Consider the following 15,762-nt stretch of genomic DNA (forward strand, 5'->3'; position numbering starts at 1 on the left):
GTACGTATTCTGAATAAACCATCTTGGTTCAATACCAAATTTTCAAGTTTGTTCTTGGTTTGACACCAGCATCTTGTGGAGTTAGGATCAAATTGAAAGTTTCATATACTTCACATATTATCTCCATCGCTGAAGTCTAAATCCAATGAAACGATTCTTGAATGTTGAAATCTTCCAACTTTTTCTGTAACTTCATAATAAATGAAGAAGATACGGAATACGAATAACCAAAAAGCCGAAGATAATCTTGAAAGGGCTCAATTCGAACCAAGTTTTGGAGGATTACAAATCACATTTTTAAACAGAGAGACTAGACAAACTAAAAAGAGTATCAATACAGCAGAACAAGACGGAAATCAAGAAGATGATTACTTTGAAACTTTCTTCTTCCCTGCAATGGCAATTTTCTTGCCCTTAAGAGTCCTGCAATTGTTCTTGGTTCTCTGTCCCCGACATGGCAACCCTTGGATATGCCTTACACCACGGTAACACTGGATCTCCTTCAACCTCTTGATTGCAAGAGCATTGAACCTCCTCTGCAACACCCACAACAAAAAAAATCACAATCCATTCTCACATATCAGAAACAGCAAAACCACATGAAACCAAACTAAGAATTTTAAAAAAGCAAGTCTTAGGTCTAAAATCCAATCTCAACAAGTCATACAGATACTTAAGATACTAAAATTTTAACAGCAAAGTCTAAGGTCTTAAATCCTAGGCTCAACCAAGTCATATTGATACCTATTCTACAAGTAAATTGGCTGAGAAGGCTTTTAAGATACATTACACTCTAGTGTCCTACTAAGAGAGTGGGGGAAAGCTGTATGGTATACCAGATCACCCTCGATCATATACTTGGAGACTTCATCACGAAGAATGATGAGTTCTTCCTCAGGCATGTCTTTGGTGATCTTGTTCTCCATCTGAAGGTCAACAAGAATCTGACGAGCCCTAGTTCGACCAATCCCATGAATGTACTGAAGAGAGTACTCAATCCTCTTGTTACCAGGAATCTCCACACCACCAACACGAGCACATCTGATGCTTAGATTCTGCTTCTGCATTTCAACAACACCAAACAAAACAAACCTTTAAAACCAGAGACAAAAATTCCCAAATTGATAAAGAGTCTTATTAGGAGGGTTCAAAACCCACTTCATAATTTCTTGAATCGAACAGAAATAACATCAATTAATTTGGATTACAACATCAAACGCAAGAGAGAGAGAGAGAGAGAGAGAGAGAGAGAGAGAGAGAGAGATCATTACATTGGGAGCGTTGGAAGCTGGGAGGGCAACTGTGTTGCGAGAGAGAGGGTTGGATTTGGTCCAACTGCATATGAGTGAGAGTGAGTGCGCTACCGGCATTGCAACCATCTGCGCCATTGTTTTGTGTTCTCTTCCTACCCAAATTTTTCAGATTCTGTAAAACTAATTCAGAGGTGTCGAAGAAGAAGAAGAAGAAGAAGATGAGCCGAACGGATAAGGCAAAACGTCGAATCCAAACGTTGTTTGTTTTAGCAAAATTGCAAAAAAAAAAAAAATTCTTATTGGGCTTTAGTGTTTTTGTTGAGACAGGCTCGTTACGGTGTCACAAGGCCCTGGATTCAAAGTCACAATATAATTATTTAATTTGGATTTCTTTAGTTGTTATTATTATTTCTATGAGAAAATTGATTTACAGATATTTTTCTATAAAAAAAAAAAAAAAAAGAAAAAAAAAAGATGAATTATGAATTTATGATCAATTGACACACAATTAATCAGAAAGACGAACCAAAAGGCATGAGCGGATGAGCCTTTAATTGGGACCATGTGAGGACAGTGCCATTGATGGACCATTATATATTGAGTTTCTTAATTCTTCTTCTTCTTATGTAAGATGGCAATAAAGAGTCAGTCATGCATGATAGAGATTAGAGAGATTGTATAAAAATGGCAAGTGCATATATCGATGCAAAAGTCAACGGTCGAGAATGATTCTTGTTTATTATTGAGATGGTCGTTGACTTCGTTATCGTTACGTACACATATGTTGTTCTAAATTCTTATGTATTTTAATTAAGTTGTTTGGCTTTTTTATTCATTTTTCATAATTTTGGTGTTTTTTCCCAATAGGGAGTAGTTTTTTTCTTCATTTTGCATAGATGATTCATTGGAGTTATACTCATGGTTTTGATTGCAGGTTAAAATAGTACTTATATATTTTATTCTATGAATTAATTATTGTATATTTCTTTTGAACGAATCATTATAAATTCCCATTATAAAGCCTTGGTTAGAAGATTTAGTTCAAAGGACGAACATACAATTCAAACATCGAAAAGATAAATGTTTTATTATGATATAGGAACATAACATCATATCACAATCTGTGAAGAAACAAAAAGAAGAAGAAGGAAGACACGAGAGTGGAAGTAAAAAATAAAACTCAGAGAGAAAACAATCTCAAAAGATAAATGGAAACACATCTCAGAAGAGGAAAGACAAAGCACCGACCAATGCGGTGGCCATGAGCTGAGGGTAGGCAGAGAAAGTGGCAGCACTTGGAGCTGGAGCATGAGCCATGGGTGGCGATGCAGCCGGACCATGTCCATGTGCCGATGGAGCCTTAGCAGGACCATGGTTGACTCCGTTGTGCGACTCGGCAGTCATGACCAACACGGCCAAGACAATGCAGACGAAGGCGAAGCGGATCAAACAACTTCTTGGTGCCATTTGAATATTCTTCTTCTCCTTCTTCTCCTTCTTCTCCTTCTTTGGTTTTTCTTTTTGCTTTGTCGGATCTATCAACAGAGGGGTTAGAATTTATATATAGAGAGAGGGGTCCTATAGAAAAATGTTTAGTTGGTTAATAGTCAACGCATGAGAATGAGTCTTGATATTGAGATGGCCTATAAGTCGTAATCGTTTACATGTTGTTCACTTAGAAAATGGAAAAAAGGACAGAGTGATCATGGTGATGTAATGTCTGAATATGTTAGTGGACACCCATTTATATGTTCGTGTTTGTTCTGCCGTTCTGGAACAGCTGTAATTACTTCGTCGCATAAGAGGGATGTTTCTTGACTAAACCATGATTGATCCGGTTTGATTAGTGACTGATTCCAGCTCAATCCGGTTATGTTTCCGGAGACCAGAAAAATGGTGTTTGTATATGTACATTTTTGTGTGGCCGGTCAGGTTTTTTTGGCTCTAGTTGTGGTATAAAATAATAAAATTTTATCATTAGTTAATTTAGTTTGTTACGTGGCCTTTGGGTTTGAACAAAAAAAAAAAAAGGTTTTGGTGGCCTTTGATATTTGATTTCGCGAATAATTCCAACTATACCAACAAGGCAACAAGTTTAAGATCAAACATCCGAAAGGGAAATAAATACTTGTATATCAGTCTTGAAACTTGAAAGCAAACGAGTTAAGTGTGTAACACCATGACTCTTTTAATTAAATTTGTAGCATTCATATTTCTCTTTTTCTTAAAACAAAATTCATAAAAAAAAAACATATCCCAAAATAATATTTTGAAAAAAAACGGTAGAAATGTTTGCTAAGAGAAATTAATTTACGAGTGGAGAAGAGAAAACTCATTAATAATATTCAACATTATTATATGTAATCCGTTTGTCTTGGTCAAGCTTTAGGCCCATTTAAAGATTATAAGAATTTAGCTGGAGCTAATAATATAGGCTGAAAGCGTAAGGCGATACGATTAGTGGGCTTAAATTTTTTGTAATTTGATTTTGGTCCTCTGTATTAATAATAGGTGTGTGATGGTCACCTCACCTCACTAGTCACTCCCTCGTTTTATCCCCATGGTCTCTCAGTGTCAATGTATTATTGTTTTTGTCGAGGTCCTTCTCATATATGCAATACTCTTTTTCTTTTTTTTTTTTTTTTTTTTTTTTATAAAAAATTAATTTTATTGACATGTTGAATCAGAGAGATTCCCATCTCTAAACACATATGCAATAGAACAATACTTGGATTCACCCCTCTAATGTTAACCAATAAAAACATGCCACCTAAAATTAAATTTAAACCATATATTAAATTAAAAAAATAAAACAAAAGCTGTATTATTTTGTTTGATGTCGTTAACGTCGTTGACGTCTCCCATCTTTTAAATTTTTTTTTTCTCGGCCCCCTGTCTTTTAGTTTTTACAAATATTTAAATGAATATTTTGTATTTACAAGTATTGTTCATTAATCATTATGAACACAGATTTTGGACGTTACTCATCTCTACGATCCAACAATTTTTTTTTCTTGTCAGTATAAACATGTACGCCTAAGCCAAAAAAAAAGCGCATTTGAAAGAAAATAATAAAAAGAAGATCATTCTAGAATAAAATAATACTAATGTACTTTTGCAAAAATGTGATTTCATAAAGGAAAAATGAAAAGTGATCTAGCTTTATATGATTTTGGGAAAAAAGAAGTGGTATAGCATAGCATTAAGATGGACCACCATAACTCTTGTCATATTCCTACAAAATATAAGACTTCAAATTAATAATAAAAATGACAAATAATTTAAGAACATAGAAATAGTAAAAATGAATTGTTTACCTTGAACACTTGTGAGATAAATGACTCATGATGTAAGGTCGGACTAGTGGTAGTAACAGATAATTGAGTATCTGGAGTAAGAGTAGTGTCCTATAGCATTTATCATTTTATTAAATGTTAATATACATATATATATATATATATATATATATATATTAATAAGTGAATATATATGTAATTATATTAATAAGTGAATATATATATATATATATATATATATATTAAAAAGAAAAAATATATATCAAATACCTGAAATGATAACTTTTTTTTTGCTGTATCATTACTTGATGATTTTGATGTACGTCGATTTTTTACTTCAAGAACATTCAAGTATCGACCATGGGGACCAACTTTTTGGTTCTTTGGTCGTCCAACAGAAGCTTTTCTTTTTATTCCACGTGCATTTGGAACTTCCTTGTCTTCTACTTCTTCTTCTTCTTCCACAAGTCCAACATCTGAGCTTTGGGGCATCCATGCATTAGCTTTCACAAGTTCTTTTTTCTTTTCCTCCAATTTTCTAAGCAATTGAATGGCATCTTCATTTGCGCACAACGTCAACTCTATATGATCAGCAGCAACAGATGCAATTTCACGGAAAGTACGACATATATGGCTGTATCGCCTTCCAATCGATTGCTTCTCTGTTTCATTAAGTGTCTTTGGATGATAATAAGATATTCTTCGTGTTTTTGCCTCTTTGCTCCATCGAGTTAGAATATATGTAGATGGAATTCTTCTAACATTTTTCTTGTCCAGCACTTTCAATGCATGACGACATAAGATCCCAGCAAAAGAAAACTTCATGCAACCACAATGTATTGTTTGGCTTATAGCATCATAATTAACCAAATGCTCTCGTGCCACACCACGATAAGATACTTTGTATTCATACACCATCTCAGACTTACTGACTTTTGTAGCAACATAATCACCGATAACTATATATTGCCTCTGGAACAAGCTAAAAACTTCAGGTGTATACACTTCCTGTGCATGTTGCAACATTTCTACATTAGCACATAATACCGGCGAGGTATGCATCATATTGAAGTCAGCAATCAATTCCTTGTATCTTCGATCCTCCAACACTCTCTCATAGTGTCCAAATAAGCACAACAAGTTATAACTACGCTTCAAATATTTTTTCAATATATTATTCATACTTTCACTATGTTGTGTGCTCACCATATCTGCTGTAAAAGTATGACGTCCATATACCATTGCCCATTTTTCTTTGAGCTCAAACAAATTCTTCAACCATTCATCCTCCGTCAATTTATGCTTCTCGAGCATATCACTCCATGCCAATAACCAATCTTGTTCTTCCTCATGGTCATATACACACTTACTAAAGTCCATGGCAAATTGTTCTGCTCCATGAAATACATGACTCAACTTCTTTGCAGCATTCTGATAAATATGCCAAACACATAACCTATGTTTTGTTTCATTAAATACTTTCACTATTGCATTCGCCATTGCTGCACATTGATCAGTCAGAATTGTTTTTGGTTGTTTTCCAGACATTGCTCCAAGAAAAGTCTCGAAAAGCCACTTATATGACTCAATAGTTTCATCATATAAAAGAGCAGCACCAAACACTACAGTTTGCTTGTGATGATTAACTCCGACAAATGGAGCAAAGGGTCTATCATACTCGTTAGTCTTATAAGTTGTGTCGAAGCAAACAACATCTCCAAAAAGATTGTAATCACTTATAGACCGATCATCTGCCCAAAAGATATTAGTGATCATATCATCTTCATCAAGCTGCATTGAATAAAAGAATGATGAATTACCCTCTTTTTTTTCTGAAAGTATTCCAAAACTGCTCCAGCATCTCCCTTTTCCATTTTTGCCATTCGCTTTCGGTATATGTAATTTTGATAGTCTTTCGCCAAAAACCCCAGATTTTCTCGTCCCCCAACTTCTCTACTCATCATTTCAACAGTTGCTTTTGCTGAAATTCCTGACATCTCAGCATCATCAGCATGTTGTTTTTGAGAGATAGATAATGCACGATTGCCCCTTAACAAATGCTTCATAGGTGTCCTCACTAAATCATGGTTATGGTTCTGCTCAAAAGACACAATCTTATATCTTTCGTTCTTCTGTAGGTAGCATGTCATATGAGCATTACAACCACAGCGTGTGATTGGTTGTGAATAAGATTTTTCGTCATTAGTTTCTTTCCTATACCCCTCCTTTGAGCAAACATAACGAAGCCTTACTACCTTCTCTTTTTTTATCGTCCTTCGTTGTTTCCTTACGTCAAAACCATGACTGCCTCCATACTTTTGGTAAGTTGTATGAGCAGTCTCATCAGAGCTAAACTCCATGCCAATACATAGTTCATCTTTCAGCTCACTTTCTTTGTTTGCTTCTAGAACAACAACCTCTTCAGTTTGGACATAATTCTCATTGTTGGCTATGTTATCTTCTTTTTCTACAGATTCACTAACTGAAGCGGTGTCTACACTTATTGAATCATAATCTTCCTTGGGGGAAAAATCTTCACTTATATAACTATTCTCCATTGCAATTAATCTGCATTAACCATTTAATATTACTATATATGTACTATTATTTGAAAAACCACTTTGTAAAATTTCTTATTAAGGGTAAAAAAACTGTAAATTAAATTGTAAACTAAGAAAATCTTAAATTGTAAACAAAGAAAATTGTAAACTAAGAAAATCTTTTAAATAATTATTCTTATTTCTAAAAATTGTTAACTAATCAACCTTAAAAACTAAGATTTGATATTATACCATATTATTTATTTAAAATTATTTTATTTAGAAGGTTTTGTTAAGTTACTCAATCTATTAAAAAATTTTGATTAAATGTTACATATGGGCGGATTGGTAAAATTAAAATTTTGAGGATTGATAAATAATTACGTTTTATTTCCTCACAATTTATTTTATAAATTTACAAACAAAAACTGTCTCAAAAAAAAACTATAACATTTAATATATATTTTAATTTATAGAAAAAAAAATTCAGCTTTTGATGCACCATATATCTCCTAGTAAATATACTTAGAAAAAAAACTCTTTTAATTGATGTTTACGTCTTACCTTGCGGAATTAGTACGTCTTTGTTAACATCCACCAAATCAAGACTTCAATATATCCGGATCAACACACAACTGAGAAAAAGATGACCTGAAAAACATAATCCATAAATATTTTAATAGAAACTCACACATATGTATCGATTACAATACCTCTATTTTTCACCACTAGTTTTTAAAAATATATTAGTTTAATAATGATAAGAGAATCTGAAACTACTTCATATTGGCACCCAAAACAAAAAAGAGAATCTGCGTAACTTGTCCAACAAGTTGATGTTTGTATAACACTGAAGTTTTCCTTCTTCTAGATGTCTAAATTGATATTATCTCTGTCTTCCTCTGTAAATTTGTGAAAAACTTCTGATTAGTGTTTGTTACGAAGAACCCAATAAAGAATAAAAAGAGAAAGTATCCAAAGTTTAACCAAAAAAAAAAAGTATCGATGAAGTAGACCTACCGATTAAAGATGAACAAAAACCCTAATCAGTAATAATAGCCTAAAACTATTGTATAATATATATAAGACAGGGGGCCGAGAAAAAAAAAATGTAAAAGATGGGAGACGTCAACGACGTCAAAACAGCTTTTGTTTTATTTTTTTAATTCAATATATGATTTAAATTTAGTCTTAGGTGGCATGTTTTTATTGGTTAACATTAAAGGGGGTGAACAAAGGGGTTCACCTCTAGGAGTGAACCCAAGTATTGTTCTATGCGATACTCTATATTACATTTTTCTTTCCAAAACTTAGTTCAGTTCAGTGAATCAAAACAAAATCGCATATTTGGTTAGGTGTGTTTATTTTCTTGATGATGTACTACACAAGAGTTAGAAATATAGTTAGTTTGTTGACTAGGCCTTAAGAAACACATAATACAAACGACAATGTTTGTTAAAAAAAAACAAATAAAACAAACGACAATGTAAGTTTACCGAATGGAAACATAAATTATATATACGTCGACGATAAATTAATCAATTAAATCTCTAGTTTCTGTTAACGTCTAATAACTCGCTTGATTACCTAGTTTACTACAGTACTTTAATGCAATAATATTCACGACATTTTTGAGAGGCATGAGAGATTAAATATTCAATAAGAAAAAACTAATACAATTTGGATATATGATTTGATTTACTAACAGATTTCTAAGTTTAGGTAGGTAAATAAAGATTATAAATTTATAATAGACTATGACATATAGCCTAATGTAATGAAATATTTCAGAATTGATCTATAATTAGAAAAAATTATACATATTTGATCCCTATTTGGATATATATGCGTATACCTTCGAGTACTTGGAGAATATTCCTTTATGCATGAACGCAAAACCCTTCCGCATTTAGAGTATTTTAATGCAAATTGTTCCTCGTTTCTTATGAGCAACTTAATCAAATATCATTAATTAAACCATGAAATAAGGGATATTTTGTTATTTAACATAATACAATAGTAGATTATTATTGGACCAAAAATTGTTCGTTCCAACCAGTGTGGTTTTCCAATGGTATCTAATATATATCCAGGGGTACGGTCTCTATGGAGTATTATATATTTGTTCCTTATTACAAACTTTATAACTCAATGAAAATTGGATTCATCTGATAATACGTATATAAAATTACTAACATTAATTAACAATACGCAAATTTTTAGTTATTATAATTCTTGTAAATATGTTGTGGACAGATTAAAGAAATATAAGAAATAGTGTACACTCGTCGAGCCGTCGTCGTTGAAGAACATTTTCATGCTAGTTCAGTTCTTTTGACATTCAACTTACTACTAGCTAGATGAATTATGTTTATGAAGAATTAAATATTAAAGTCTGACTAGATAAATTAAAACGTGACTTTCTTTATTAAGCAACTTGTCTAAATCATGACGGTGCAGTGCAAACTAAGTCGACTCCTCAAATTAATATTAACAATTACAAAATATTTACAAATAGACTACAATGATCAAAAGAGAAGATGCCTTGATGACAGAATAAGCACAAGGTTTGAAGATGGGGACCGATAGATCCAAACAAAACTCAAATCGTTTTCTTTTAACAAAACTTTAAACATAACTTTCAATCAATGAAATTCCTTCGGTTACCAATTAAAGTAATCATATACTAATATTTATAGTCATAAAACTCCCTAAACTATGAAGAAATTTTTGTTAGTTGGATCATCGTCGTATTATAGAATTTTTGTAATTTATTTTGTTAATCATGTTCAAAAGCAGTGTTTCTTTGAATTAAAATATGCATTTTTAGACTTTTTTATAATATGCATTGTTAGAGATTTTGTAGGAAAAATAACTGACACAAGCAATTCTCTGGTTAGCTTAATGAATAAATGTGACTCATTTGTCGGTAATTACCATGGTAGTAATTTTATGAATTTTGTTAGAACACCACTGATGAATATATTTTTCATTTGTATATTCACATGATTTGAACAAAGGTTATGGTATGATTTGATGACAACACTAATACAAATTAGTAGGCTATATACCACGGTGATCACTAATATTTAACTCAATTCGGCCACCACGTAATATAATTATGTAATGTTGTATATAGTTGATCGCATTTAATCTATCTATACCTATTAAATTAAGAATGGCTTTAGACTTTAGTGCAAACTTTGATAATTAATGAATCATAAGCTCAAAAGAAGTTTGTCGACAAGTTCATAGTATTATTGTAAACAACATCACACACTTCTCACTAAATAAATCTTAATTTAGATGTCTCAGCAATCATTATTTACTGCTTCACTTATTAGTGTTCTGCTTTACAATTTGGACTCATTTGTCTTTTAGCCTGTAAGTGACCTGTCAAAAGAGAGAATCTTTGCCCTTCCCAACTCACATCTTATTATTTATAAGTAATGCCCATTAGTTGATCCAACGATCTCTTCTTTACAATTTTTTACTAACTCAAGATCTCTTTGGTTGCCTCAAATTAGCATTATAGCTATATGTAGAATACTTGGTCGATGTCATATATGTTAGCTTTCTTTTAAAGAAAAAAATCATATGGGGAGAAAACCTTGCTGTGAAAAAATTGGACTGAAGAGAGGTCCATGGACTATAGAAGAAGATCATAGACTCATGAACTTCATTCTTAACAATGGCATCCACTGCTGGAGAATTGTCCCCAAACTCGCAGGTACTTTTTTGTTTTTTTTACATACATATACCTATATTTATACATGCATGCATTGATGCATAGGTAGATTTTATTTTGTCGACTTTTTTGTTTGTTGGGAAGTTTAATAAACGTTTACGAACGTGTACATGAAGGTTTGTTGAGATGGGGGAAGAGCTGTAGATTGAGATGGATTAATTATTTGAGACCCGATCTCAAGAGAGGTGGTTTCACTGATGCTGAAGAAGATCGAATTATGGAACTTCACTCTCAACTTGGCAACCGGTACGATAATATGAATATTTTTTTGTATATCATATATTTTTATTAGCCGGCGTCAAACTAGATTTCTGCAAATGAAATATCTCTCGAATGTAACACCATGCTTGGATTTAGATCCGATATGTTTGAGTCAGCTTCCTTTAATTCTTTTTTCTTATAAACCAGCTTCCTTAAATTCATTTTTATTTTTTTTCTTGCTAAAACTTGTGAGAATGGTATGAAAAATTGAATTATTTAGTTTTATAGTAGTGACGAAACCAGGCATATTTAAACCAAAACATAGATAATTAATTGCGAGAATGCGTCATGAAAAGAAAAACTGAATTTGACGTATATACTTGTGCATGGAAGTGGGTTAAAAAAAAAAAAAAAGCAAAAGAGTTTGACGAGTACGTGTGCATTGAAGTGTGTTATTTTTCAGTAATTAATTAGCTATGGAAAAAACAAATCACATGTGGGGTTTTTCTACTTACGATATATAACCTTTTTGTAGATATATCCTTCATGTCGTAGACTATATATACACTGTATATATTTTTGTTTACTTCATGAGATTTGTAATCATATAAAATGTGATCAGTGATCTACTCATGTTATATGCCAAATGCAATTTTTTTTTTTTGGTCGTCAATATGTTGAATGCTTTATATATATGCTAATTGCATGTTTTATGGATTCCTTGGACGTCGTAGGTGGTCTAAAATTGCCTCTCATTTCTCTGGTCGAACGGATAACGAGATAAAGAACCATTGGAATACGAAGATTAAGAAGAAGATGAAACATCTTGGGTTGGATCCGGCTACGCACAAACCGATAGATAATACCACTCATCATACCGATCCTAACCAGGATACAAAACCAAAAATGTGTTCTAGCACCAATGAAGGAGAAGAGATCAATGATCAAACTCCAAAAGATGATGTCATCACAGAAACAACAAAAGCATTAATATTATCCGGTAGTGATGAGGAACTACTGGCGAAAAACTGCAAAACACTAGGTGTAGAAGAAATAGACTTGGAATCTCTATTCGAACCGCAAGGAAACGAGATAACTTCTTCGTCTCTCTCTTCGTTGTATAGTAATATTTCAAGAAGTGAATCTTCATCACATTTTGCAGAAGATTCTATCTCTTTAGACCAGTGGGACTTGGATATGACGGATCCTTTTGTACCATGGGACCACTTCGCAAACTTTGATGATAATCTTTTCTTTTTATAAAAAAAATGTAATGTATTATAACATTGTAAAATATATCCAATTGTCACTAGTAAAGTCGTTGCTTGGTTTCTTGTAAAAAAAAAATATATATATATATATATATATATATAATTCTTACTATATTAAGTTGTGAAAATAAATTTCTCATTAACTGTAAAAACCAATGAACATTGAACTTTTTATATACAGTTTAGTATATATTTAGACTTAGCAAAGAGAAACTTAAGTCTAATTCTTCACTAATACAATTTCTGAGCTACAATACATAATTATAGGTCAATCTGTATCTTATGCATGGCGTACGATGGTGTCTTATAATTTGCTCATACAATATGCATGTATGCATATATATGATGACTAATTTACCAGAATAAATATAAGACGACAATATTTTACTCATCTGAATAAACTTATCATTTGTTTTGAAAAGTTGTAATGTCAATTTTAGTTTAATTGGTCAAAGTCAGGATCACCATCATCGTTATAGTTCAAATAATGTTTCCTACTGTCATCTTTGAAGTTTCACACGAGAACTATATATAATTGTAGGCTTGTAGCACTTTTAAACAAATACATATCCCTCATGTGCGACACAATAAGTTTTGTATTAGGTGAATTAGGTCAATGCGGCCTTTCACGTATTAGCAAAACATAGAATAAACAAAACTTGTGAAATCAATAAAAACTTTAGCAGAAGAACAAAAAAATGAAACTCATGAAAATTGACCCGTTTCAAAATTAACTATGAGTTCCAAAATAAATGGTACCTACCTACTTTTACGAGAAAATAAAATAACAATTGTACCTACTTTCATTCGAAAGCATGCATTTGATTATCATTAGTTTCTTGTAAAAAAAAAAAATTAATCACTTCTACTAATATATCGATTAATGAAGATTTGATTCCCTCGGCCCAAAATAAATTAAGGTTAATTAAAAATCTTTCAAAAACAGTATTTAGATCATGGTGATCGTAGTTGTTAGGATAAAAGACAATGGCGACGATTTTGATTGCGTCAAGTGTTTGGATTTTTGCAATCATTGAATTAACTTCTATACTTTTCATAATTATATTTATTAGTTATATTAAATATATACCCAAAAACCTCTGTTTGGCTAAACCCATTAAAAAAATCCAGTGATCGAGTGGGGACTATTTAATTTTACAGCTAAAAGTTTTGACCACCCAAAACTTTGAGTGAGAACCGGAAATATATATAACTAAAAAGTAAAAACTTTAACGTGTAAGCCTACAAAATAACTTTCTTAAAATGTCTTATCTATTATTCTTATACTAACAACTTTTACTTGTTAAACTCTCTTCGTTTATGAATTATATATATCGAATTCGAATTTGGAAAGCTAGACGAAACTATAAGGCCATGGGCCGTGATAGATGAACTGTTGGAGAACGCGTCTTTTAAGTGATTAACGCTGATGAATCAGATACTTCTCACATTTGCGAAAATGCATGCCCATAGACCATAGTCTAAGTAGACTACACTACACGGAACACATAATTCATGATAAAAACAACCATAGTGTAAGAGAACCGAATCCATTCTACATCCATCTATATACATTAAGCAACTCTTGATACTAAGCTACTAAAGATAACGAGAGGCTAAAGAAGCAGAACCAAACAGCCAAGGCAGCCGGAGGAGCAGAGGACGTGGTAGTCTTGTCGCGAGACAAGACCTCGACAATCATCTTCTGACCTTTCTCGCAGTGACCAGACATTCCACTTATGAAATAGTAGGGAACAGAGTGATCAAACATGAATCGGGTCTTTCCCGTATTCGAGTAGAATCTCGGATGCGACGAGTTGCATAGCTTGTAATCCTCCTTCGTAACTTGCATCACCGAGTCTTTCTTGTATTTGAATCCTTTTCAAACCCCCATACAATACACCGAACAAGAAAAAAAAACGCACAACAAACGAAAAAGGTATATCAAATTAGATGTTAAAAATTTCGAAACTCTTTTTGATATTGGGTAATGTATGCTTACGAATGGTGTCTCCGACTTGGAACCGTTTATTGGAAGCCCAATCATTGAAACTCTCAGAAGAATTTGCAGGAGGAACGACCCAATTGAGTTTGTGTTCATGGGAAGAGACAGAAGCTGAAATCATCAAGACAATAGCAAGCCAAAGAAACATATTTTATAATATCTGTTTTGATTTTCTGCGCCTGAGAATGAGCAACATTGGAGTAAAGTCTTGTTCTGAGGTACATAAATTGTGGGTTTATAAAGAAATCGAGACGAGTTGGCTACGTGAATAGAGAGAGATATATGGAGAGAGTGGGGAGATAAGTGTTAGTGGTTGGTTACGTAGTTTAGTTTTCTCTGTTTGGCACAATCCAACAACACGCGGGAACAGAGGACGATCAAACACTCTGAAGTCTGAACCAGTTTGAGACCGTTATTTCGGAAATGAATAACTGGTGTAAACAAAAAAAAAAATAGAATTATTAAAATTTAAAATCAAATAAGAAGTACTAGAATTCTCCTAATATCCATGTTTTATGGGCTTAAACATTTTGCCCCAAAAAAAAAAAACGATGCTATATAAGAAGGCCCGATATTTTCCACCTTTTGGAAAATCCTAAAAACGTGGAAAAATCACAGAATCTTCCTCGAATTTCCAAATCTATTAGAGGAAGATAAGGCTAGGTCAATATATAAAAGCACGAGCAGAGAGTTCATACAAGTTCACCTACAAGGCTACAAACAAATACTTTTTTAGAAACAAGTACTTGATAATGGCATCGATCATGAGCTCATTCGAAACAAAGATAATCAAAGGAGTGAATTGTTGGAAAGCGCGGTTTATATACTATGTAATGGGCATCTCATCATCTTTCGGTTGTTTAACGGCAGCAATCGTGGAAATCTGTTCCCCTTCTTCTTGGCCAGCCATAGACACAGTTGGGATCCTCCCTGCTTTTGCATTATTAGAATTCTTGATTTTGTCTATCTTGGTCGTGAGGTCGTTTTTCGTCCCGATTCCGACAGTTGCTAATAATGTCAAGACTCGCTGGATGGGAGAAGACAAGTGGTTGGACGCCACCTTATTGTATATGTTCCTTATATTTCTGTTGTAGTACTATTTACATTCCGTACGATATATTACCTACATGATTGGGATGATCACGGGAGGCCTTGCGATTAAGCAGCTCAACCTGCCGGAATCAGATCTTTCTATCCAACATGTTATCTTGATTATTTCCTACCGTTATTTGAGTGGATATGTGGGTTACTGGCAACCTGTTGAGCCACCTCTCGTCTGTTTAGCCTTTGCACTTGGAATGTTGCTTTGTTGACCTCATCCTCGAGGAGGCCGGCCGGACTCTATTTCTACTTTTAGTATAAGACCATGCAAGCATTCACTATTCTTTTTTTTCTTTTTCTTTTGTCAACATTCGCTATTCTTTTAATGTAGTAATTAATTGGTTTTG

The 15,762-nt window shown here is 33.0% G+C and overlaps 4 protein-coding genes across 4 annotated transcripts; 1 reads left to right on the forward strand and 3 right to left on the reverse strand.

Moving 5' to 3' along the window:
* Positions 219-1,495, reverse strand: LOC104735449 (30S ribosomal protein S13, chloroplastic). The gene is made up of 3 exons (XM_010455249.2): positions 1,272-1,495; positions 837-1,061; positions 219-536 (listed from the first exon to the last, which is right to left on the reverse strand). The coding sequence occupies exons 1-3, from the start codon at positions 1,386-1,388 to the stop codon at positions 369-371; spliced, it is 510 nt and encodes a 169-aa protein (XP_010453551.1). The 5' UTR covers positions 1,389-1,495; the 3' UTR covers positions 219-368.
* Positions 4,456-7,107, reverse strand: LOC104737987 (protein FAR1-RELATED SEQUENCE 5-like). Its single transcript, XM_010458228.1, has 4 exons — positions 6,400-7,107; positions 4,886-6,340; positions 4,571-4,660; positions 4,456-4,488 (listed from the first exon to the last, which is right to left on the reverse strand). The coding sequence occupies exons 1-4, from the start codon at positions 7,105-7,107 to the stop codon at positions 4,456-4,458; spliced, it is 2,286 nt and encodes a 761-aa protein (XP_010456530.1).
* Positions 10,581-12,356, forward strand: LOC104735451 (myb-related protein 315). Its single transcript, XM_010455251.1, has 3 exons — positions 10,581-10,819; positions 10,954-11,083; positions 11,773-12,356. Exons 1-3 carry the CDS (start codon positions 10,687-10,689, stop codon positions 12,299-12,301), a joined length of 792 nt encoding a protein of 263 aa, XP_010453553.1. The 5' UTR covers positions 10,581-10,686; the 3' UTR covers positions 12,302-12,356.
* Positions 13,816-14,499, reverse strand: LOC104735452 (early nodulin-like protein 1). Its single transcript, XM_010455252.1, has 2 exons — positions 14,312-14,499; positions 13,816-14,187 (listed from the first exon to the last, which is right to left on the reverse strand). Exons 1-2 carry the CDS (start codon positions 14,460-14,462, stop codon positions 13,901-13,903), a joined length of 438 nt encoding a protein of 145 aa, XP_010453554.1. The 5' UTR covers positions 14,463-14,499; the 3' UTR covers positions 13,816-13,900.

Source organism: Camelina sativa, chromosome 13 (assembly GCF_000633955.1).
Source record: "Camelina sativa cultivar DH55 chromosome 13, Cs, whole genome shotgun sequence".
Lineage (NCBI taxonomy): Eukaryota > Viridiplantae > Streptophyta > Magnoliopsida > Brassicales > Brassicaceae > Camelina > Camelina sativa.